This window comes from Dunckerocampus dactyliophorus, chromosome 8, assembly GCF_027744805.1.
Source record: "Dunckerocampus dactyliophorus isolate RoL2022-P2 chromosome 8, RoL_Ddac_1.1, whole genome shotgun sequence".
Lineage (NCBI taxonomy): Eukaryota > Metazoa > Chordata > Actinopteri > Syngnathiformes > Syngnathidae > Dunckerocampus > Dunckerocampus dactyliophorus.
Window position 1 is genome coordinate 9,451,950 of NC_072826.1, and position 23,087 is coordinate 9,475,036.

General features: G+C 41.0%; 1 protein-coding gene across 2 annotated transcripts in view; it reads left to right on the forward strand.

The window, feature by feature from the left end:
• The first annotated feature begins 393 nt into the window (after nucleotides 1–393).
• Nucleotides 394–23,087, forward strand: part of LOC129186829 (puratrophin-1-like) — a 33,780-nt gene continuing 11,086 nt past the window's right edge. Inside the window, exons 1-10 of one of the 2 annotated variants that reach the window (XM_054785490.1) lie at nucleotides 394–780; nucleotides 12,849–13,046; nucleotides 13,130–14,636; nucleotides 17,794–17,985; nucleotides 18,128–18,248; nucleotides 20,145–20,238; nucleotides 21,382–21,468; nucleotides 21,538–21,654; nucleotides 21,996–22,094; nucleotides 22,168–22,316. In XM_054785490.1, the coding sequence (XP_054641465.1) occupies nucleotides 778–780; nucleotides 12,849–13,046; nucleotides 13,130–14,636; nucleotides 17,794–17,985; nucleotides 18,128–18,248; nucleotides 20,145–20,238; nucleotides 21,382–21,468; nucleotides 21,538–21,654; nucleotides 21,996–22,094; nucleotides 22,168–22,316 (2,567 nt within the window). In that variant the 5' untranslated portion in view covers nucleotides 394–777. The remainder of the gene's footprint in view (nucleotides 781–12,848; nucleotides 13,047–13,129; nucleotides 14,637–17,793; nucleotides 17,986–18,127; nucleotides 18,249–20,144; nucleotides 20,239–21,381; nucleotides 21,469–21,537; nucleotides 21,655–21,995; nucleotides 22,095–22,167; nucleotides 22,317–23,087) is intronic. The other variant, XM_054785491.1, reaches the window with a different exon arrangement.

The following is a 23,087-nucleotide window of genomic DNA, read 5'->3' on the forward strand; positions in this document are numbered from 1 at the left end:
ATCACTCAAGGAAGGAAATGAGAAACCCTGAAGCAGACTGGGGAACTCTACCAGGGACAGTGGGGAGGAGAAAGACACACTTCTTCTTCTAAAAGCTCCTGGTGTTTTAAAATAGAATGAAAGAGGCCGCATATGAGGGGCTGGATTTCTGTTGCTCTCTAATAATGGACTGCTGACATCTGCATGGATGTGCTTAAATGCATGACAAATTCCTTCGTTACAGCAACACATGCCATCGGTGTTTGTGCAGAGTGGGTTGCTCTCTTGGGCGATATTATGTCTGAGGGTGTGTTTGGGTGTGTGATAAAGCGGGCTTGGACTGTGTGAATGTGAGAGAGAAGAAATTGAAAAGCCTCCAGGGGGATTTCCTCCAAAAGGGAAAGCTTTTTTCCTCCTCCCCCTTCTCCAACAACTTCTCCTTCCCTCCCTTCTTGCCTCTCCCTCTCTCTCTATCGAGTTCACCCCCAACTTGCTTTATACACTCAGAGAAACCGGAGATACATGAACAAGGAGGCACAACAGGCAGCTTGACAACTTGTTTTTTTTCCTCCTTTTTTACTGTGCTGCACTCTCGCAGTTGTGGAATAGTTTATGAGGAAACAACGTGGCTTTTGTCAGCTTTCCATCAGGACTGTCATGTGGACATACTTGAACAGATGACAGCCTCTCTGTTGCTACACTAAACATGGCAAGACTCTCAGCGCAGATCTCAGGGAGCTTCTCTGGAGAGGATTATGATAAAAGTCGGTGCCTGACAGACGAGAAACTGCAGTGAAGATGGTAATGTATATGCACATGTTCATTGGGCTCTTTGTTGTTGAAGAATTTCAATGCTCCACTGACCTAGTGTGAGAAAGCATGAGTGTCTGGTTAGGGCATGTTTCTCTTTGTCTTTGTCAAGTGTGTGTTTGACCTTGTTTTTAGTCTTTAACACAAATGAAGCCCACCCAAGGACAACACCTATGTACAGTGCTGCAGAAAAGTTTATGTCACTTTACAGACTATCAAACTTTTTGTTGTCCTGAGCACAGTTGGTGGTTTCCCACCAGCAGCCCACAGCATCTCAAGCTGCTGGAGTGTGAGAGCACCGACAAAGACAACGGCACAGGCTCTGTTGTTAAGCTTCTTCAAGTCCTTCACTTTTAAAAGGCTTCAATTCATGCGGACGGGCCAAATTCTTCAGTGAGTGGAGAGAGGGCTTTTTTGTGTATGAATGCCTCTGCAGCTTTGCAGTTCAACAGTTCACACAGCAGAGGAAGAGAGGCATCTTATTCAAAACAACGCGCTGCAAATTTAAACAAAGTTGATTTCAGTAACATATTTCAGCACATATGTAAAAACGGCATCACGCATTTGCTCTTCTTTCACTAACAACCTTGCATTTGACTTTGATCGTTCACGTCAACCTTACTTTCAAAGTTTAATGTGGCCTCTTTTGAATTCATTTTGTATTATTACTGAGGCAGCAACTGTACAATCTTCGTACAAAGTCATATTTAACTTTAAAATATGTACTAAAGCCCCAATACAGAAAGCTTGCAGACCCATAACATCTGTCCAAGCATGGCAGGTAAATTATAGCTGTAGAGAGAGGTTGTTAAATAAAATGATGGTGTGGTTGTGAATTGTTGTCACTGCACTATGTCCTTCCTTTACATCTGCTGTGGCACCGGTTTGACCAGTTTTTACAGGCTCAACTGTTTATAGTAGTTGTTGTTTTACACTGACCACGTCTCAGTTGAGATGACAATAGTTGCACCAAGACCATGTTAGGAAAAATAGCTACCGTACACTAGTGAAACATATCTTTAATATGTTGGACATGCTTTCCTTCAGCAAACATCTGATTCCCAGTGTCCATGTCAGATGAAATATTCAAAGTGTATCCAAAGCTAATGCATATTATGAAAACGTGTGGTGAGAATGGCTTCTTTGCAAACATTTAAATCAGGGTTTTAGCTGCGTAATGCAAAGTGGTGACAATGGTAGATGCTAGTTACAACGACACTTTCTAGTGTCATTTCCAGCTCAGTTATGTACAGTATATTCTTTAAATGTGTAATAACTATCAACATTGGTAGATATTCAATATTCAACTACAAAAAACCTGAATATCACAGTCATGTTATTCGTGTTTTGTACAAAACACACTCCTTATACGGTGCAATACCTTATTCATAGGTGTCCATTGCTCATTAGTCAAGTGAATGCTACAGTATCTCACTCCCCTGCCAAGAGCCAGTCATCACCTCTTCACTCCTCATCATCTGAGCTCCCTTTGGCAGAAAAATAATACTTCCTTGCCACTACTCGGTTTGATTTTCGCCAAAACTACCTACTGACAAATCTGCTAGAAGCATCTGCTTGATTTTATTGACAAGCGATGTACCTTATGCAGCTGGATTCATTTTTTTTATTTCTTTCAGTAAGTAAAACAAACACAATCCTGGCGCTGCGGGCAATAGTTTCACTGTGTTTATTGTCTCGGTTTCACAAAAGTGGGTCAAGTGCTGCGCAGTGTTTTTTTCAAAACAGAGACATTGCTGAGTGCATAGATGATATATGTAGCAACTGGCTTTCTAAGTCTGTGTCCTGTGTCTGAAAGTTTCTGTTTGAAAACAAACACGACAACAGTATAATGGGGTCCCACAATCTTTGTAACTCTATGAATTGGTTGCTGGTTACAGTATGTAACAGGTGCCAGGTAGCTTAGATGTGCAATTAAGTAAACCTCAGTGCCCGACACCTTAACAGCCGTGCTGGTCAGCAGGTTGGGAGCCTGACCTTTTTTAGACTAACTGGATGGCGCCCTCGACTCTCAATCAATGGGGATGTGCGGTTGCGGGATCGAGCCCGCACATTGTCCACGCGCGTTGACCACTGTTACGGTTGCTTAAATCTCAAAACAGCAGAGCAAGTGAATCATCTCTGTTTGGCATGTCTTTGGAGCAGTGCCTTTTGTGTTACAGTGGGTTTGGTTTTGTGTGGAAAAACATCCCAGCAGAACTGATCTGCATTCGTCTTACTTGCATTTAGTTACGCTAAACAAATGCACACACATTGTTTGAAGTTGTGGAAAGTTTGGGAACTTCAGGAGTACACCACACAGTCCTGTCAAACACATGCTGAGCAAACAAAGCCGTTGAGCCTTAATGGATATCATAAGGATTTACAGAATGTTACGTTTGCTGTTCAGTTTCAAATGCTTGGGGCTTTTATCTTAGTTAAATACAAAGCAAGGATATACTGTGTAATGATAAAAGCCATGATTATTCCACCTCATTTTGCGTCTGTTCTACACCAACAGGGAATGTCAACTGGAGTTGACCTTAGAACAGGGGTGTCCAAACTTTCTCCACCAAGAAGAAAAATCATAGGATGCCAGGGGCCACTTTGATATTTTTATATATATTTTTTTGTTTTATAAAAAGACTAAGAAAAACTTATTTACGTATATTTTAAGCCAAAGCTTTATGTTATTAAGTATTGGTATCAGCATTTCAGCTTTTTTCTTTACATTGTGCCTGGCTCTATTTTTCCCATTTTTGCTGTTTTGGTGCTGCAAGCCAATAAGAAACAAGTCGCAAATAGCCCCGGGCTCCACTTTGGACACCCCTGCTTAGGCCTGTCACGATAACAAATTTTGCTGGACAGTCATTGTCCTACAGATTATTGTTGATAATCGATAGCATTGTCAGCATTTTTTGAGAAAATGTTTGCATTAATTATATGACATAATAATGAGTGTGCATCATATCAAAAGCAATAAACTTTAAGTTTTCACAAGTATATAACATTGTAATTGGAATGTCAAGAGCTTTTAAATAAATTAAACAAACAAAAAAGACAAAAAAAAACTCAATGAAAATAAAATGGACTCTCAGTCACTTAAATAAAAATCACAATCGTAACCAAAAACAATAAAAAATAGACTCTGTTCCTGTTAAACACTCCACACATGCAGTTGTGTAGCATATTGTTAATATTTGAGCTGGCCCACATATCTGTGGTGGCGGAGTAAAATCCAATGTTTCTGATGTCCTTCAACATGACTTCTTTCACTCGGTTATACAGTTCAGGAATTGCTGTTTGTGCCATGTACATGTACGTTCTCCCAGGCAATTCGTACTGTCTGTCAAATATTTCTAACATTTCCCAAAATGTTAGAAATTTGTCACACTGTCTGTGCACGCGCACCATTTTGCACTGTTTTTTTTTATATTTACTTTGCCGATCAAACGCCTCAGTCAGCGTTGACTGTCGGGACGAAGTCTTCCTCGTCACCACTTTCGAACAAATGTGACATATCGGTTCATCAGTGTTCATGCACTTACTTTGTTCTCCACTTACTGGGACAGAGATGCTGAATGGCTGAGAGGAGGGTTCACTCTCTCCGTTCATTCCAAAACACAAACAGATGCAGAGTGAAAACTCTTGTCCAGCCTTTGTGGTAAACGGAGGCGAGGAAACAAACACGCATGCATGCACATGTCAATTTATCGAAGCCGGCAAAATTATCGACTTTGTTTTTTAAATTATCGTTCCATTAATGAATTTCTCGATTATCGTGACAGGCCTATCCCTGCTTTAGATATAATATCACAGGCGTGACATAGGTGGGATGCCATTTGTGTGTAAAGGTATTTCACCATGCAGGTTTAACACCTGATGCTTGATTCTATTGCCCTGTTGTGTTATCATATTTGCCGGAAGTACCGTAATTTCCGGTGTATAAGCCGTTACTTTGTTCTCACGATGTGAATCCTGTGACTTGTACAGTGATGCGGCTAATTCATGGTTAAAAACTACATTATTTCCCACGATCCTTTAGAGTGCAGCTTCAGGACATAGTGTGTGGATGAGTGAAGTGGAAGCTAATATCACATTTTACAATCTTATGCGGCGATCGCTGACACATCTTGTGTAAGTTTGAAGAAGTGTGGAAGTACAACAGCTTCCGTTTGGACCACCAACAGTCCACTACGACCAACGGGTTTTGAAAGGCTGGACTACTGCGTGATGAAGAAGATAGCACAAGCTAAATGGCAAGTAACTTTCCTCGAGACAAAAGTGACACCAACAGCAACAGTGAAAGAGACAGAGTCTGTGACGAAGGAATTATGAGACTGTTCAATTGTGATGCTGAAGAAGACTACTTTAGTGGTTTTAATTCCCAGGAGGAGGAGGAGGACGGCATTGAATGACTTTTTCGGGAGGCTATGGTTTAACTAGCCATGTTACGACACACTGTTCGGCACAGTTTGAAAAAATATATAATCCAAAAGTTTTAAGTCTTTCTGTGTCTGTAGACTAAATAACCCCTGTTACGACACCTGTGGACATCTATGGCTTATAGACAGGTGTGGCCTATGTATGTACACTTTTTTTTTTCTCTTGAAATTTAGTGGGTGCTTCTTACATACAGGTATAGTCCAGAATTACGGTACTGCATTTACTCGATTATAAGACAGCATTTTTTCCCTATAAATCAGCCTGAAAAAGATGGCTCATCTGTGTTATACAGTACATATAAACAAACAGGTAGCGTCCAGCGACTTCTCCCTGTGCACAATCGCGCACTGATCTTGTGTTCTTAGTGCACAGCCAATCCTTGCAGCGCAACAAAATCAAATTCAACCTGAACTGTAAATATAATAAACACGGAACAATTTATTCTGTACCATTTTGCAATGAAACTCCGTGAGTGACAGGCGACACAAGTGGTAACAACACAATGACAAACACTGTCCAATCAATGATGAGATCCTGTTGGTATGTATTTACTTACGCAGTCAATCAATTCATTAACAGCGCATTACATGTTTGTTTTGCAGGTTAGCGTATAGCTACTGTTGCAGGGGAGTTATTATTCACTCTGTTATTACAGAGTGAATCTGAAATATAACACTGCAATAGATTGATGTGCAAGTGCGCACAGTTTTGGACACGTTAGGCCGCTGTTTCCCTGCACTGAAATTAAAGCATGAAATTGTTAAATTAATCTTTTTTTATCCTGACTTTGTTTTAAATAATATTTTCCTGTTTTTGTCTCATCACGGTCGTTTTTAATTCGGGAAGGTGCACAGTCATAGCAATATCCCGCTTCACTGGTTACTGTATAAAAGGCGCAAGCATATAAAGATTGGATGTAATGTTGTGGCACTGATGAGGCAATTTTGCAGGATCTCTGTGTGAAAGAAGCTATGGTCTTGGATGGGCTATTTATCACATATATGGATTTAAGTTGTCTTCTCTGAACCGAGTGCCTGTCGGCTGAGGTTAAAAAGAGTGGAACACACACACACACGCACACACCGTGACTCCCTTCCAGTCGGCACTTGTGTGTGGAGGAAAGAGTGGAGGAGGCAGGCTAACATGTTTACATGCTCATGCTCATGGACTGAGTAAAAACAAATAAATACTAGAGATGTCCGATAATATCGGACCACCGATTGGCATAAAACTGTAATCCATCCATCCATCCATTTTCTATGCCTCTTCTCCTCATTAGGGTTGCGGGGGTATGCTGGAGCCTATCCCAGCTGACTTCGAGCGACAGGCGGGGTACACCCTGGACTGGTCGCCAGCCAATCGCAGTGCTGTGCACAAAAGACGTCATCAAACCTCAAAACTGCCTCTCAAGTGCGTAAACAGACGTGGGTGGCTAGTAGCAAACTGGCTTGCTCCTTCCATCCGTCCATTTTCTAGATATGCCGCCTATCGTGGTTGATTTTGTCAATTTATCGAGGGCTCATAATTATCGACCTGTTTTTTTTTTTTTTAATTGTTCGATAAATTGATATATCCAATATCGTGACAGGCCTAAATACAGTTGAAAATTTGTCTGTGTAAACAGGTGTGAACGCGTTTGCAAGCTTGCTGTTCAGAAGTGATGGGAATTTCGGGGAGCCGGCTCACGAACAGAGCCAGCTTTTCCGCTCCTAAACAGCCTCTCGGATTTTTTTATTGCTTAAATTGATTTCTTCCCAAAATACATGAATTGAATTGAAATGAAATGAATTTCTAATGTAAAATATAATTGTATCACATGTTTACATTTATGTCTTTTATTTATATGCTCAACATGGAACAGATTGCTACAAAAAAGAAATGCTAAAATACAAAAACAAAGACGCATCTCAATTAGACAGTGTCGACACATACAGCACCACATATTTTAATTAATAATGTGTGGCTTTAACAGGAAAGAAGACACACAAAAAAGACATATTTTTCACTGCAAAGAGTCTCGTCGTCAAGTCGAGAGTCTAAGAGCTCTATTGTATGCGACTGACTGTTCAGTGAAGGCGTGCACATCACAACCAAAAGAATAATGGACGACCACAGTTGTTGTTTGTGTCTTGCAGTAAAGTGTACATTTCCTGCACCACAACTGCGACCAGCTGAGTATTAACTAATTAACTGCATGACTTACCTACATCATGTTTTCAACTCACGCACACAAAATGAATAGCATTCAACATAGTTCCATAATGACAAGCAGTTGGCGCCTGTACCGAGACCACGAACTACTGGCCTGGCATGTACATTGCAGCATGTTCATTCATGTTTTGCAGGTTTGTTCTGGAAAATTTTGTCTTTATATTACACTTTGCAAAAATGTGTTTTTGTTGTTTAAATCACAAAGGAAGCTACTGTATGTGATCACCTTCTTGACATAACAGCTTCTTGTGGGGTTTTTTTTTCGATATGTGCATGCATGTCAGTTTAGAAAACTCAACTGTCATATCCCATCAGCCCGTCGTTGCCATGCTGATAGTATCTGTCGTCACGGCTGAGTTGCTGGTGTTGTCATATTAGGCCCTTACACACATGGGCTTGTCCATACATGTAGACTGCACGGGCTTGTGTTCCTCACGAACATTACTTTGGAGTCCGTTTGTTACCAGGAATACTGAGGGGGGAAAAAATCCCCCAAAAAGTGATGACATCTGAGAATGCGTTGTGAGTCTCAAGCGCAGCATCCATTTAGTTAATCTCTGCAATCACAGCATGGCCAGCTTGCCTCTTCAAACCTTTTGTCTCTTTATGGCTGATGGCAGAGCAATACAAATCTTGACAACTTGTTTATACTGTGGCTCAAATCTGCTTCTTTGACCCAAAGCCAGAGGCAATATTGAGAAACAAAGACTAGCAAAGGCTCCAAGGGGGGCCTTAAATAGCAGACAAGACAAAGAGAGGGTGAACTTTTATTGCAAATAATTGTTGTCCGCACCAGCATGTTAAATCAGGTTACACAATGATCTTTGCGGGAGACTGAATGCCCTTTAGAACTAAATCACATGCTGCACGGGCGATAGTGGGCAGAGTGGGAATCCCCCTGTGTTGAATGTGTTGAGGAGGCGACTGTGGAATTTGACCATCAGCTTGCCAATCGCTGCTTTCCCGACAAACAAGATAACGGGCAGGGATAGAAGTCTAATGGAACGCTGTTCTCTGATTGTTTTGTGGGAGCGAAGCTGTGAGAAGTAGCAACTTTGTTTCTGTAAACCAAATGAAACTAAACGCTGCACAATGGTGTATTGCAATTTTCCCACAAGGCATTGATACAGGGCTGTATCAAGGGATGCTGGGAACTGTTTGTGTGTGGTTTCTAAAACATGCATCTAATTAAATTCAGGTTTATGTCACCCTCAGGTTTGTGTCAAATAGTACAAAAAATGTTTCACACAAATATGGGCAAGAAAGAGATAATCTGCCCAAAAGTTTATTTTTTAATAATTCGCTATTTGCCAGGAGCCCTAGGAACTGTCTAATGGCGGCCCTGGCCAATACAACTCATTACAAATACATTGAAAAATCTACAATTAATCCATGTGATCAGTATCGTATCAGTATTAGCTGATCTCATTCATGGATGATTGGTATCGGAATTGACAGCATAAAACTGTGATCGGAGCATCCCTAGTACTTACTTTAATTAATTACTTTAATTTATTAGTTGCTTTCTGTCAAACAAATTCACACACAAACCAGCCAACAGGGGTGCGCGAAGGAGAGGGGATGGTGCTTGGTTTCATGAAACAAAAAAGACGAATAATCCATCCATCCATTTTCTATACCGCTTCTCCTCATTAGGGTCGCGGGGGCATGCTGGAGCCTATCCCAGCTAACTTCGGGCGACAGGCGGGGTGCACCCTGGACTAGTCGCCAGCCAATCGCAGGGCACATATAGACAAACATTCACACCTATGAACAATTTAGAGTCGCCAATTAACCTAACATGCATGTTTTTGGAATGTGGTAGGAAACCGGAGTACCCGGAGAAAACCCACGCACACACGGGGAGAACATGCAAACTCCACACAAATGCCCAAGGGAGAATTGAACCCAGGTCTTCCCGATCTCCAGACTGTGACTGTGTGGCCAACATGCTAACCACTAGACCACCGTGCGGCCCAAAAGATGGATAATGACAGCACAAAATAAATATTAATATTTGCTTAGGTTAAAAAAATGCTGAATTTCCATGTTTCCTCATCAAACACAAGACCGAAAGCTAAGATGACGCTGCCGCGAGCGTCTCTTCTCAGTTTAGTGTGTAAGGCCTGCCTACCATCTGAGTGCACTCAGTAAGTGCACTGAGTTGGGTCATAGCACCTGCCAGCTTGTTTGTCAGCATGATGCCAATAACATAAAGTTGCAGAAACATTTATTATACCCCGTGACTTTCTACAGCGCGCAGGGTTTCCCCTAGGATTTTTTTAAGCTGTGGTGGTGGGCTGCGTGGGAGGGCGCACTGCCGTCGCTGTGTTGTGCTGCCGCTGCATCTGCAATTTTTTTTAAATCATGGCAAAAAAACATTTTTATTACTTACTTATTAACTTATATATTTACCTTCTTTCAACAACATTTTTTTTGTGGCAGCAGAAGCACCAGCTGGAGAGCAGCAAGTTAAATGCATTAAAGATATTTTTATGCTGTGCTGAATGAATGAATACATTTGACAGCCAAGATGGAGGATTACATATCCAAGCTCACCAGGAGGTGATCACACTGTTACAACAAAGTATGACAGCTTTTTCTCAATAAGAATAGAGTGCATTTACATCATATACATCATATAAAAAGTAAGACCACAAATGTTTTTCACTTAGCAAAAAATAAATAAATGGGACTAAGAAATATTGGAAAATATTCTTTTAACCAAAGCAAATTTTTCTCTTCTTTTTCTTGTTATCCTCTTAATGAACAAGCTGTATTAACATACAAAAAACTCCAAAGGAGTCATTGCCTCACCAGCCAAGAACCTCACCGCACGTCACTGCCTATCGAGGTCTATTATCACGCAAATTCACAAAGACAGCTCATCTAGAGGATTGTGCAGGTGTACCTAATGTTACGGCTAGTGTATATAAGGCCTTAACAAGTAACAATCCTTGCGCATACTTTGCATTGTCCACACTTGATTTGTAGTTCAGCATTGCACAGCCTTGTGTGATTATGATTAAATGATTATGGTGACTCAATACTGTATCAAGCACTTGGTCGTTAACGCTCAGAAGGGAAATGTTCAATAAGTTCAAGTTTTTTGGCATGTCTTGGGGAATTTTTCAAATTTGTTGTACAAAAAAAACACCAAGGCAACTCCCTTGGATGCCTGGGTGTGACCTGCATTCTAGCAAAGCTACCCTTACTAAATCTTAGTGACGGTCTTACTCATGTGAACATCACTAGCCAAACCACCCACAGAGACACAGAGAGGAGGTCCACTCTGCGGGGGAGAAACATCTCAGGTTTTAAACGTCTTCGTTTGAAGGCAAATCTGACCCACAAAGAAACTTTTAAGATGAAAGATTTAAGCTAAACAAAACAAAAGTGCAAATGCTTTAAAGAAATGTTATGACAACAGTAATGGTCAAGGCTGAGCCACGCTGAAGAGCTGATTTCACTTTGAAGCAGGTTTGAATACGTGTAGTACATTCATCTATATTGGTAAGAAAACGCGTGCCGAACAGTACTTTGATGAGAAAGAAGCTTCTGCAATGGGAAATACAGCAACATTATATTGTAATGTTTTATTACCTGTGACATCAGGCTCACATACTGTACATACAGTAGAGTCTAGCATCGAAAAGCTGCAGTCAGCCTTAAACAGCTGTGATGCATTACTGCTCAAGAGCGAGCCTCTGAGGCAATTAGTTCTCCTTTAGATAATCTATTGTTACAAAAATGTGCACAAAAAAGGAAACATTCTTTTCAACTGAGGACATGCACTGTCTACAAGAGATACCAAACCCTGGGAGATCAAACATCACTGTTAATTTTACATGCATGACTTTATGAAGCTTTTAAAACAAAAGCATAGATTATACAGATGGTAAAGCAAAACTGAATACTTTGCTGAACAGTTCCATGAAAACCAGTTATGACCTTTGCTCCCAGTGTGCCACGAATGTCCAACACGGTCACAGCATCATCAGTATGCCCCACAGTTTGAGGTCTTTGAAGCCGCTGTGCCGTGTTTATTCTGGTTCAGTCCCTGGTCTTGGTGTGGCTGTAAGGCTAAATGAGGAAGGGGGTGAAAACAGGCTCTTTTGTGGGGCTGGGAGATTAACACAGCAGGGCACTGTGAACTGATTGTATGAATAGCAGGCATGCTGCAGTCAGCGGGTAAACTGTGTTTAGATCCAAAAAGATTGTCAAGACCTAGTTTATAAAATGTAATTTTGATGTTGACATGAAATATGCACTTTGAGTGGTGACACATTTGACCAGACCAGAAGCTAGGCGGATACATTGTTGCCGACTCGTCAGTAGGAAAAGTAGCTGTTGGCTGTCTGAGAAGTCATTAGATGATGTAATCGGCTAGTTTGCATATTATTTGCATATGATATTGTAACAGATCCTGTAGGGAAAAAAAGCATAACCTCGTAGGAGAGACAAAAAAGTCAGTAAAAACACCTTAATTACTTTTAGAATTTTAACTTTTAGAACTTTAACAAAACAAAATGGAATATTTGTATAATATATGTCAGGGCCTCTTAAAGTCTCTCAAAGCATCGTGCCTTGCGCATGCTTGATTCATTTGCACTTTGGGTTGAAGAGCTCCCCAGTGTTGTGGGGGTGGACCTCTCGGCAGTACCCGCTACTGTCTCCAACGACGCAGGAAAGTCGCCAGATTTTTTTTATTATTATTTTTTTATTTCAAAAAACATAATTTGGAGCAAGTTGCATACAGTTCCTTTAATGCAGAGGCTTCCATGCTGTTTCATTGAATCTCCAATGGTACCCAGATGCAATAGTTTAGCTTTTGTGTGAAGGATTTTCTTCTTTAATGGATCAGCATTGCTTCTGTGAGATCTGATTATGTTATTACATACTTAGAGTAGTGTGACAGTAGTTGCAAGATTAATGCCATTGGCGCAGTGCAACACCTGTTTCAAATACAAACTTGCTTTGTAAAATTAACTCTGCAAATTAACTTCAAGACATTACAAATTAGAGATTGCAGGTCATCTGCGTTGTGTCGAGATAATTTTAGACATTATAATGAATCGCTAGCATGTGTTTTACGATTTCAATTGCTGCACAGATGGTCCAAAGGCCATTAAATAAGATCTGGAACAAGCTGCACATGCTCAGATTTAATCATCTCTAGATACTGTACAGTTAAAATGGTATTTATTAATGTTGTTTAAAAATAAAAATTAAGTTTTAGGGACTATGTAACTATCTGCTTTTAGACTTCTATTAGTTAGATATATGTTAGATCTGATCTTGAAGTATGAATTTATTTTGGGTTCCTGTTTTCTGTTCCTGTGTACTCATTCTTAGATGGAGACTTACAGTACATCACTGACCTCAATTTTGTTTTTGTTGTCCAGAACCCAGAATCTCTGGATTCATCCATCCAGAGTGCCCTCTCGGCCCTCTACCCCCCTTTTGAAGCCACAGCGCCCATCGTCCTCTGCCAGCTCTTCCGCACTATCGAGGAGCGTTACCATGGCGACGCCTTGCAGTGCCTGCTGGATTTTCTCATCCCCTCCAAACACTTGTTGGAAAGTGTACAGCAGGCAGCATGTGTAAGTATCAATACCTTCGTTTGTCTGTCTGTCAGGCGAGTCATCGGAGGACAAGAGTAACTCTAAAACTTTTACATTTCCAGGCTGGATACTCTGATGTGGTTTTCCGCTGTGAGGGCTGGCCTCTCTGTCTCCATGACAAAACTGTCGTCCAGTTAGCACCTGTGAATCCTTTGCTGCTGCGTCCTGGGGACTTCTATTTTCAAGTGGAACCTTTTGGCGATCAAGCAGCTCGTATTGTCCTCAAAAGTCTCCTGGAAGAAGGATGTCGGGAAGTGGAGGAGACCCCAATTCCTGAGACGTCCTACCCTTGCATCTTCACTGAAGACTGGCTGCAGGACATCAATGAAGGACGCCACGGGACTCCTCTGTCTCGCTGCTTACTTTGCACTGACCAAGGAGTAATCAAGCTGCCGTGGGAAGAAGTAGCCATCCCAGAGTTTTTAGACAAGCCAAAGGTTATGACCACTTATCGGGAAGCTCCCACTGAGCCAAAGGTCATGTCAGTTCCCTGCAGTTATGGAGCATCTACTCTGCCGTTGGAGGAGAGGATTATTCCTTTAAAGGGCAGGATGTCAGCATCTTTGAGGCCTGTGGACTGTTCTTCTAAAGTTGTCAGATTACATCATAAACGAATGCCCAAATCCTTTCCCAAACCTTTAGTCAAACCTGTGGGGTGGGTGTCACCTAATACCTGGGACAGCCGGAACTATCCAGAGAGTGAAGGTGATTATGTTGACTTGGTGGATGTTGCTAAGGAAAAGCAGTTTGTAGCGAAGCATGGAAACCATCCAAATCTACCAAATTCTGTTTTGATCAAACCGGTCAGAGCACCACCATCAGCTCTTCTTGGGAGTAGCCTTTTCTGTGGGCACACCCTTCAGTATGCAGAGGAGCCTTGTACACCATGCAGCCAAAGAAATCTGGGGGATGATCCCTCGGAGCACGACGTCAAGTGCCGGTATAGAGACTCTTACCTGGCAGCACTGAGTAACCCTGTTACTTTTGAGAAAGGGAATGTTGACCTCCTTGCAGCACTGGAGGAGGACAGCCTTTGTGAAGATTTAGACTTAAGATCCGAGGCTACATTTGAAGACCAAAACAATGTACTTGGACAGTTTAGTAACCACTGTAAAACACCCATGTCAGGCCAATACAGACACTTCTGTGAGCCAGCAACAGAATTCATTGGCTCCCATCACAAAAATCTTCCCACAACCTCTGAAGCAGAGGACATGGTGAAAGACTCTCCCATTATTCTGAAATCAAGCCCTGGCTTAAATAACTGTCATAAAGTTCACACCGAACATATCTCTCAGGAAACACAGCTCCCTGAGTTACCTCTGGATAACTGTGATCATCAGGACAATGAGCCACACCAGAAGGTGGATGTTGTGAAACCCCCGGGAAAACACAAATCTAGGTCTCTGTCTGCTGTGTCTGACACTCCACAAGGGAGTCCACTTTTCTATAAACACAAGAACAGGAGCCACAGTGATATTTGTTCAGAAACCGTTAACAGCATGATGCAGTGCAACAAAGGCGAACTGTTGGATCTGGTGACTCCAAAGACGAAATCGTCTATAAAAGGTGAGGGGTTAAAACCATGGAGTTCTTTTTCATTTTGGCAGTGTAAACACTAGAAATGCTCCTGAGCATTTGCTACAAATTGGTTAGATGCTCTTATATAAGGGGTATGAAAACACACAAGAGTGTCACATACAGAAATGAAAGAAAGATAAGGGGACCACTTTGATATTCTTCACCTTTTGTACAGTAAACACACTAAAACCAGAAAAAAACAGCCTAGCATTGTGTTACAGGTGAAAAAGTAAATATTAGCATATAAAACAAAGTATTTATTCCCTAGAAAACTGTCTGATATTGTTTACTGTGTATTCAAGAGATTTATACATCCAAACCAACAACTGCCACCTAATGATTGAGAAGAGAGCTCATCTTCCCGTCACTGATGCACACCAGTCACTTGGTGAAGTTCAGCTACTGTACAACACATTGACCTGCCTGAAATAAGTGGCTCAAAGGTCAGGCAAGTTCGCAAAGTTGAGATACTCATTTTAAGATAATGGTAGCTATGATTGCCCAAAATCAACTGGGGCAGGCCCCAGCTCATCCATGACTCTATCCTATAATCAGAGTTGACTTTTATTCGGGACATTATGGTAGTTGTTAGAATATGTGTGATGTTTTTAGAGCTGCAACAATTTGATTAAATCGATTAATTTGATTAGGAAAAAAGCTTCAATTTATATTCCGTCTTTGTTTAATGAGTGTAACAAATAAAAATGTATATTATCTGGACTGCACGGAATGACTGGAACTTAAATTCCGTGCAACTGCTGTGATCGAATAGATCCTTTTATTTTCCGCATTAATAGAATCGCGCAATTGTACAATAAAAACGGAATCTACTGTTAAACTCTGAATCTCATGGGAATTGAGATCATGTGAATGAAATGCTGTAGTTGTGAGGAATTCCCTAATTGCCTCCTGAATCCTGTTCTGAAAAACATGGGTTTTTTTGCTTATATTTTTCATTATTAATGCTCTCATGTTAGAAGTGCAATTTCAATGTTGATGATGTGCATTTAAAAGAAAAAAGCCTAAAGGTTCGGGCAAACAGGATAATATTTTCCCTAAAATACACATTGAGGTTATGAAGCAGTGATCCTCAATAGGTGGCCTGCGGGCCAATGCTTAACTTTGGTCCACCAAACATCACACAAATAATATAAACTACAAGTATTTCGTCTAACCAAAGAAGTGCTCGTTCATGCAGTACTTTCTCTTCTCTGCAGGGGGCATAGCAAGGCCAAGCATACTGTACGCGTCACAATGAAGCAGCAGAAGAAGACTACTCGCATTTTACAAACATGGCGCTATCATATAATATTAGTCTAACACCAAGAAAGGCTAAAAAATACTATATACATATACTGTATATTTCTTCCTGTTTGTTTTTTTTTCAATACCATTTGGTCCTCACAGTGTCTGCCAAGATAAATTCTGGCCATTGGACAAATGTAATTGAGGACCCCTGCGATAAAGTGTGTTTTATCCAATTACTTGATAATCAAATAAAAAAATCTATACATTACCCGATTACTAAACTAATCGATAGCTCTAGCACTAGATGTTTTATAACAGTCAACATTTCAACTTTTTCTCATTACATTTTTCTTGTGATCATTTACAGCATTTGTTTTTTTTCGGTGTGACGCTAATATCCCATCATAACGTTTTGACGTCGTGAAGTTAGAATATGCCTCAGACCAATAAAGAAACAAGCTGCGGCACGCAAATAGCGCCCGCCTGGGACTTTGCACACCGATTTCTTTCATGCGTCGCTAAAGGTCACATATCACAATCGAGGTTTAAATGCCACAAGCTATTGTCAACACATTTTCTCTAATCTTTTGTAATTCGGCTGCATTTACGTCATCATAATAACAGGAAATAGCCTGCTGCTACCCATTGAAATTGGAGGTCCCAAATGCACTGATGCTCTGCAATTTACTGCGCAGAGAGATAGCATAGCATGCCAAAAGAAAGATTCTGGGTCCTCCGCACCCACTGGCATGCACGATCCCTGACTTCCCGAGAGAAGGAGCATGCTCAGATCCTGACTGCAGATACGCATGTCATGGGCTATTAAAGTAGCAAAGAGAGAAAGCACAGACAAGCCTTTGTTGGCTCAGAGGAGAGGCCAATTAAGATGTTTGAAATCAAAGGCAGGCTTAGTAGCCAGGCCGCTGCGGTGTTTAGTTACAGAAACCATGTCCACATTTGAAGAGCATTACACATGTAGCTGGACAGGTGTCTGGAGTGGCTCTATGGTTAAAGAAGGCTTTCAAGGGTCATGCATGGTTTAGTAAGAAAGTGCACAATTCAGGTAATTGGTAGGGTAGTCGCACAGCTGGCCTTCATTCTTCTGGTGTGATCGATTGCAACTCAGTGCCATATTCTTAGAGTTCACGTTTGTACTAAAGCTGTATACTGAAGCTTGTTTTTAAATTACAACTCATGGTACATGTTTTTAGCCAGCGACGGAATTGAAGTTCTCACACAATACGGACTGACTGAGAGCCACGACTTGACTGCTCACACGGCGCCTTCAGATCATTGCTGCTCCACTTAAGTCCTTTAGATGTCAGTAGCGTGTCAGTATGCTCTTAACTGTGGATCAGTTGAAACTGCTAAAAACTTACACGGACAGTTTACACACAGCAACTCCTTTCATAAGTTTAGCCGGCCGTTTCCACATTTGGTACAAATTATGCCCTGATTCAAAAGTCAGTGCCCATCTCCCAATCAGACTTGAAAAGGACCGAATGGATAACGTTGAACATCCGGACATGACTTGTCCGACGTAAACTGCCAGATTGGTGTTTGAACACGGTGGGGTCTCTACTGTTTCTGTGTAAATTCCTTATCATTCATGTGATGGTAATCCTCAAAAGATGATTCAAAGGCAAATGATGCCTCTAGCAAGTGATTGTGGTTGATAATGATTGGTGGTTGACAAAAGGCTTGTCAAAACTAACCACTTCTGACCATTTTGTCTCTGGTGACAGTGTGGCTCCAGCTTAAGTCCTGGTTTAGATCTCAGCCTTTTCCAAAAAACAAAAATGGATAGAGTTATTGGTGCAAAACTGTGGGTTTTAATGTTTATTATTAACTGCTAATCTAGTGGCTTAAAAATACATATGTGTTTGTTTACTGACAGATTCCCAGTCAAGCGGAAGTGAAACTCCCTCCACTTCAGATGGACCGTATGTGAGACCTCAGAACCTAAAGACCCAAGATATGTCATCTTCTCAACTTCTATCTGTCAGTTCTAACTCAACTCCTCAAAGTCTGGGGTCCAGTGTCCAAAGCGTCAGTGGTTTGCTTGAGCTGGGTATTATTTGTTTGCCAGGTACTTTGCATTCATTATAGGTTCTCATAAATAAGAGCAGTATTTATCATTCCAACTCTTTATCCCTAAGGGGAGATTATGTTGGCACCTCCTATAAATTATTACATTTGTTTAACTTTTTTATGGATCTCTTCACCTCCAGGCAGTCGGGACAAGACTGGCAGGGCAGTAGTGGAGCTTTACTGTGACAAGGAGTGGACCTCAACTCAACTATCAGCACAGAATCTCTGCAGGTTACTGCTTTATCTCCACTCCATCCCCAGGTACTACACCCAGTATCATAGCGTGAACTAAAAAGGGGATAATAATAATAATAAAAGGGGAACTACACTTTTTTTTGTTATTTTGCCCATCATTCACAATCCTTATGTGAGACACGAACACACGCCTTTCCCTTTTCTGTGCTTTCCCTTTACTAAATTGTGGAAAAACTGCTAGCATAAGGCAGCTAACAATGCACCCACTGGGGATTCACCTATGCTGCCTGTAAACTTCAAACAACGGTTTATCGTTTTATATACCATACAAAACCATGTAGTAACAGGCACATTCATGATAACATGTAATGCTTATAGTATTTTGCCGTATTTTGGTCATTTTCAGCATTAACTGAACTTCCCTGGGTGCATTGATTTCACAGAGCCCACAGAACCACAACAATAGCATAGGAAGCATGTTTGCTACTGCTAATCATGACAGACTTTCTGAGAGCCACCACCGCCGACGGCTACTTTTTACTTTCACTCCCCCCAGGCAGAGAATAATGTTGCTGGGTGCTAGGCAGATCCAGCTATCGTGAAACACTAACCCAGTCTCATAGCGGTATCATGTAGCACAAGTGCTAAACTTTTCATTGGCAAAATAAGAACACAACAAAGCAGTCACTTACAATGTCCGCTCTCACTGCCGACTGATTGATGGCTGTGTCTTTCAGCACAACGCTCGTGCTCCCCGTTGAGCTGGTAAATTCAGCATAGTCCTCAGGTGAAAAAATACTGAGAGCAAACGAGCATTGTTTAGTTGGTAGCTTGTGGAATCTCAGAGTCGACCAACCTTTTGGTTTATTGCTACAGTACAATTAACCTTCTACGATACATGTGCGAGGCACGATTTATAACCAAGCATTACGTTTTCCAAACAAAATGAGTTTTTGAATTATCAGTTACAATATCAGCACTTCAAATGTCACATGAACATGGGTTCATGTGACATTACATGTTATTAGTGAATAACATGTAATGTTGACAACCTTTTCAGTGTTTGTCACGGGGTCCATCAGCTACTGTAAATGGTCTATGTGACTAATTAGGTTTATTTTTAAAGTGCCATTGTAGTGTGTAACAATTGAATTACAAGTACAAAGGTGAAAATGTGTGTTCTGTAAATGTGGAATACAAATCCCACTATTGAGTTTCTTTCAAATAAAATTGACTTCCAACTCATAAGTATTAAAGTATGACAGGCATTGTTGTGTTATTCAAATACTAACTGCAAGGCGCTGAATGCTTAACATTCTGATTGTAAGCGCATGAAGCCTGCTCTGCGTTGACTAATGTGGTGGTTTTGTAAGCGTTGATGAGACCAGAAGAGGGCAGTAGAATGTAAGGTATTGCATGTGCTGTAACTGCAGGCAGTGAGCCTTGGTGCATCAACTGTCCAATCACTGAAACATTCCATAAACTGAGGTTTTATGGCCAACCAATACAACAATAATTTATGCTGTCCTTTCTCCTTGTCAACTAACTGAGAGAGGTCTACTGACACTTCAACACTTTTATGTTGATGCTGGCATTCACAGTCTTTGAAGTTCAAGAACCAATTGCACTTGTCTGCTAGTCACCACTCCTCTGTTAGGAGCCATAGCACAACAGTATGCAGCCAGGCCAGCTGCCAACTGTCTGGTAAGCAGTCCCGTGACAGTCAGCAGACAAATCTAACTTTCTGTAAGCCTGCACAACAGTAAACCAAAACGGGTCCATTATGACGGCAGCGTGACGGCATCAATGTGTGGGATGTAAGAATGTTTGACAGAGATAAAAACATAAATACTCATTTGTGTGGCGACATGATGAAAGGTTCGAAGAGCCTCACACGCAAAGACCGCTGCGATAAAGAGAACGTGTTTAAATGTGCCCTCACTTGACTCATTGTTTTGTTAGGAAAGATGTGCGAGAACTTGGACTGACTTTGGTCATTGATGCCAGGAAGAAGACTCCCCCGCCTGACCTCTACAAGGCTCTCCTCATGGCTCAGGTTAAAATAACAACACAAAAGTGAAGCCTCACAAAACACAACAAGTTAATAGATTACGGTTACTGTCTGAATAAAAACATACTGTATTAACGTATTTCTGATTTGCTGTTTTGCAACATATTTACTCGGGAGTTTTATATTGCACTGAAGCACAATCAAAGAAAACATTCAGTCAAAGTTACACTTTAAAGACAAAAGTTCTGCAAATTGGTTTCCACTCCTGTATGAACGTTTTCTTAAAATATTTTTGTGTTTTCGGAATATATGTCTACATTTTTGTTGCAAAGCCTTTAGTTTAGATTAATTAGCATAAGAAGCTTTTGCTACAAAAATGAATTGGTGGAACTGAATGTGGTTATATGGAAAATAGCTTTTCAAAGCATTAAAAAAATCGCTAGCAAAGTATTGCTGAATTTACTTTTTTACTACACAGCATGACCAACAATGTTGTTTGGCTTTTGTAACAAACCTCTGTGAGTCAGGTCCCTAATCCAATAAAAGATCCAATAAAAGTCCATCAAATAAAAGATAAAATTGGACGAAATGGGCGTGCAAAATACTTTTAAGGTAGGACTAATCATTTTACATGGTTATAGATCAATTTGTGGTGTGATTTAGAATATGCAGGTATATTCCCCCTAAGGAAGGTCCCTAGTATAAACAACCAGCAGTTAGGGTAGCACTTCCTGTGCGAGCTCCACTCACAACACAGTGAGGAGGAACTACCGCTGTAGCTATGGAGTTGAATAACCAACCTCCAATATGAAACTAACCACGCACATGTCTGCATGCTGGTGTTTTCTTCTCCTTGCGGGTGGCGGGAGTCGAGTGGCATTACCGCACCTACCATGTTGGTGTGTGGCCCAGATTTACGAACGTTATACGGTGACCGGATCATCCCGATCTCGTGGCAGAAGCCGATATTATCCGGTCTTCAAAATACAGCGGATTGACAGCCGATCCCAATCCTGAAGATCGGATCATCTCTAATTAACACCAATTTAAAGATAATGAGACAACACAAGCCCCTTAGTCAATTAAATGGGTGTCCAAATACTTTTGGCCATATAATCAAAAAATAAACAAAGCAAGTTGTTTATTTGGCAGTTTCCTCAAATGTTTGCTCGTTTCTATTTACTACAGGAGCAAGCTCTCCACGCTGTCCACAGCATCTTGATGCTGGTGGACAAAGACACATCTCCACGTCCAGAAAAGCAGCCCGGTCTCCAGGTAGGAAACGTCCTCTCAGATGAGTATCTCTCCACCTGTTTGCCTAAATGTTCTTGTTGTCCTTTTTAGATGGACCTGGTGACGTCGATGAAAGCCCTCTACAAAACAGTGGAAGCTTGCCAGTTGACCCCTTACCTGGGAGGAACCTTCACCTACAGCCATACGGATTGGCTGCAGTTCCATCAAGTACGCATTATTCTTTTATGTCATTCTCAAAATATCTTAATGAGGACGAAGGTTTGTTGCTTCCTTATGTTTTCAAACAGTGTGTTGACCAAAAGTTGAAAGTAACAGGTGATTAACTAATATCATCCATTTCAAACACTTCCAAGAAATAAATAAGCAGAAAGAGGTCAGGGATTTATTACTTTGACAGAATGCAGATGATGAGGACATGCGGTATGGTTCTAAGGAATTCCACAAGGAAGTACAAACCAACATTTTGGATGGAGCTGATGGTGGCTGCTGTTGATACAATATAATTACTGTGTTATTTTCTACTAAATATTGATTTTATTCTACTCCAGAGACTGATGTCTTTCATAACTGACCTACAAGAGGCTGACAGTTTGTTGCAAAGAGCCATTTCTAAAGTGAATGAGAGCAACATCCTGGACACTGCCCAGGTAAAACATCCAAAAGCCTACTCTGGCATATTTTTTGGATGTGTGGCATCAACAAGTTTTCTTATTGCTGCAGGAAGTGCGGCGATGCATTCAGGAGCAGGGAGATTTGATGAGGGAGGTGCTGAAGGACACAGGATTGGTCACGCTGCAGAGAGAAGGAGGGGCGGTACTTGCCAGGCTGAGAAGGGAAGAGTTCAGATTTCCACAGTCTGAGGACTACAGGTATGACATTAGGGTTTGTGTCTGTGTCGCAGCTGCATTTCTTGAGGTCGAAGGTGTGTGTGTGTGAGTCACAGGAAGAAAAGCTCTGACTTTTGTGCCACCTTCTGGTTTACATGTACAAATCTCAAAATCCCAAATACCGGGTCAGCCAAAATGACCTGACACATTTGTAGGTTAAATAAAAGGCAAATAAAGTAAAGAAACAAGAAAGTGTTTATTTTCGAAAGGTACATATAATGCCATTCTGTTTCATTATGTTTTAAAAATTAAATCAGTCAGATGGGATCCATTATTGTCCACACACTCAATGCAGATCCAGTTGCTCTGAAGTTGGTAACCCAGAACAAGATCGTGTTTCGAGCTGGTACGGGATCATGTCTACCAAGATTGAAGTGTAAACGGAACGCTCGTTGTGTTGCAGTTACAGATTCGTTTTTTTTGATAAACGTTTCCACAATGAAAGCGCGATGCTCACCAGTCCAATTCATGGCAGCAACTGAAAAAGAAACGAAAAACAATTGCATTATAAAGAAACAAAGCAAAATGGCCTTATATGAAAAAAATGGCATTATGTGTACTTTTCGAAAATAAAAACACTTTTTTGTTTCTTTACTTTATTTGCCTTTTATTTAACCTACAAATGTGTCAGATCATTTTGCCTGACCCTGTATAAGACAACCCGTCTTTTTCAGAAAAAATATCGTCTATTACAGTGATTCAGAACTGTGCAGCTGCACATTAGTGTGCTGTAAGAGATCGTCAAGTGTGCCA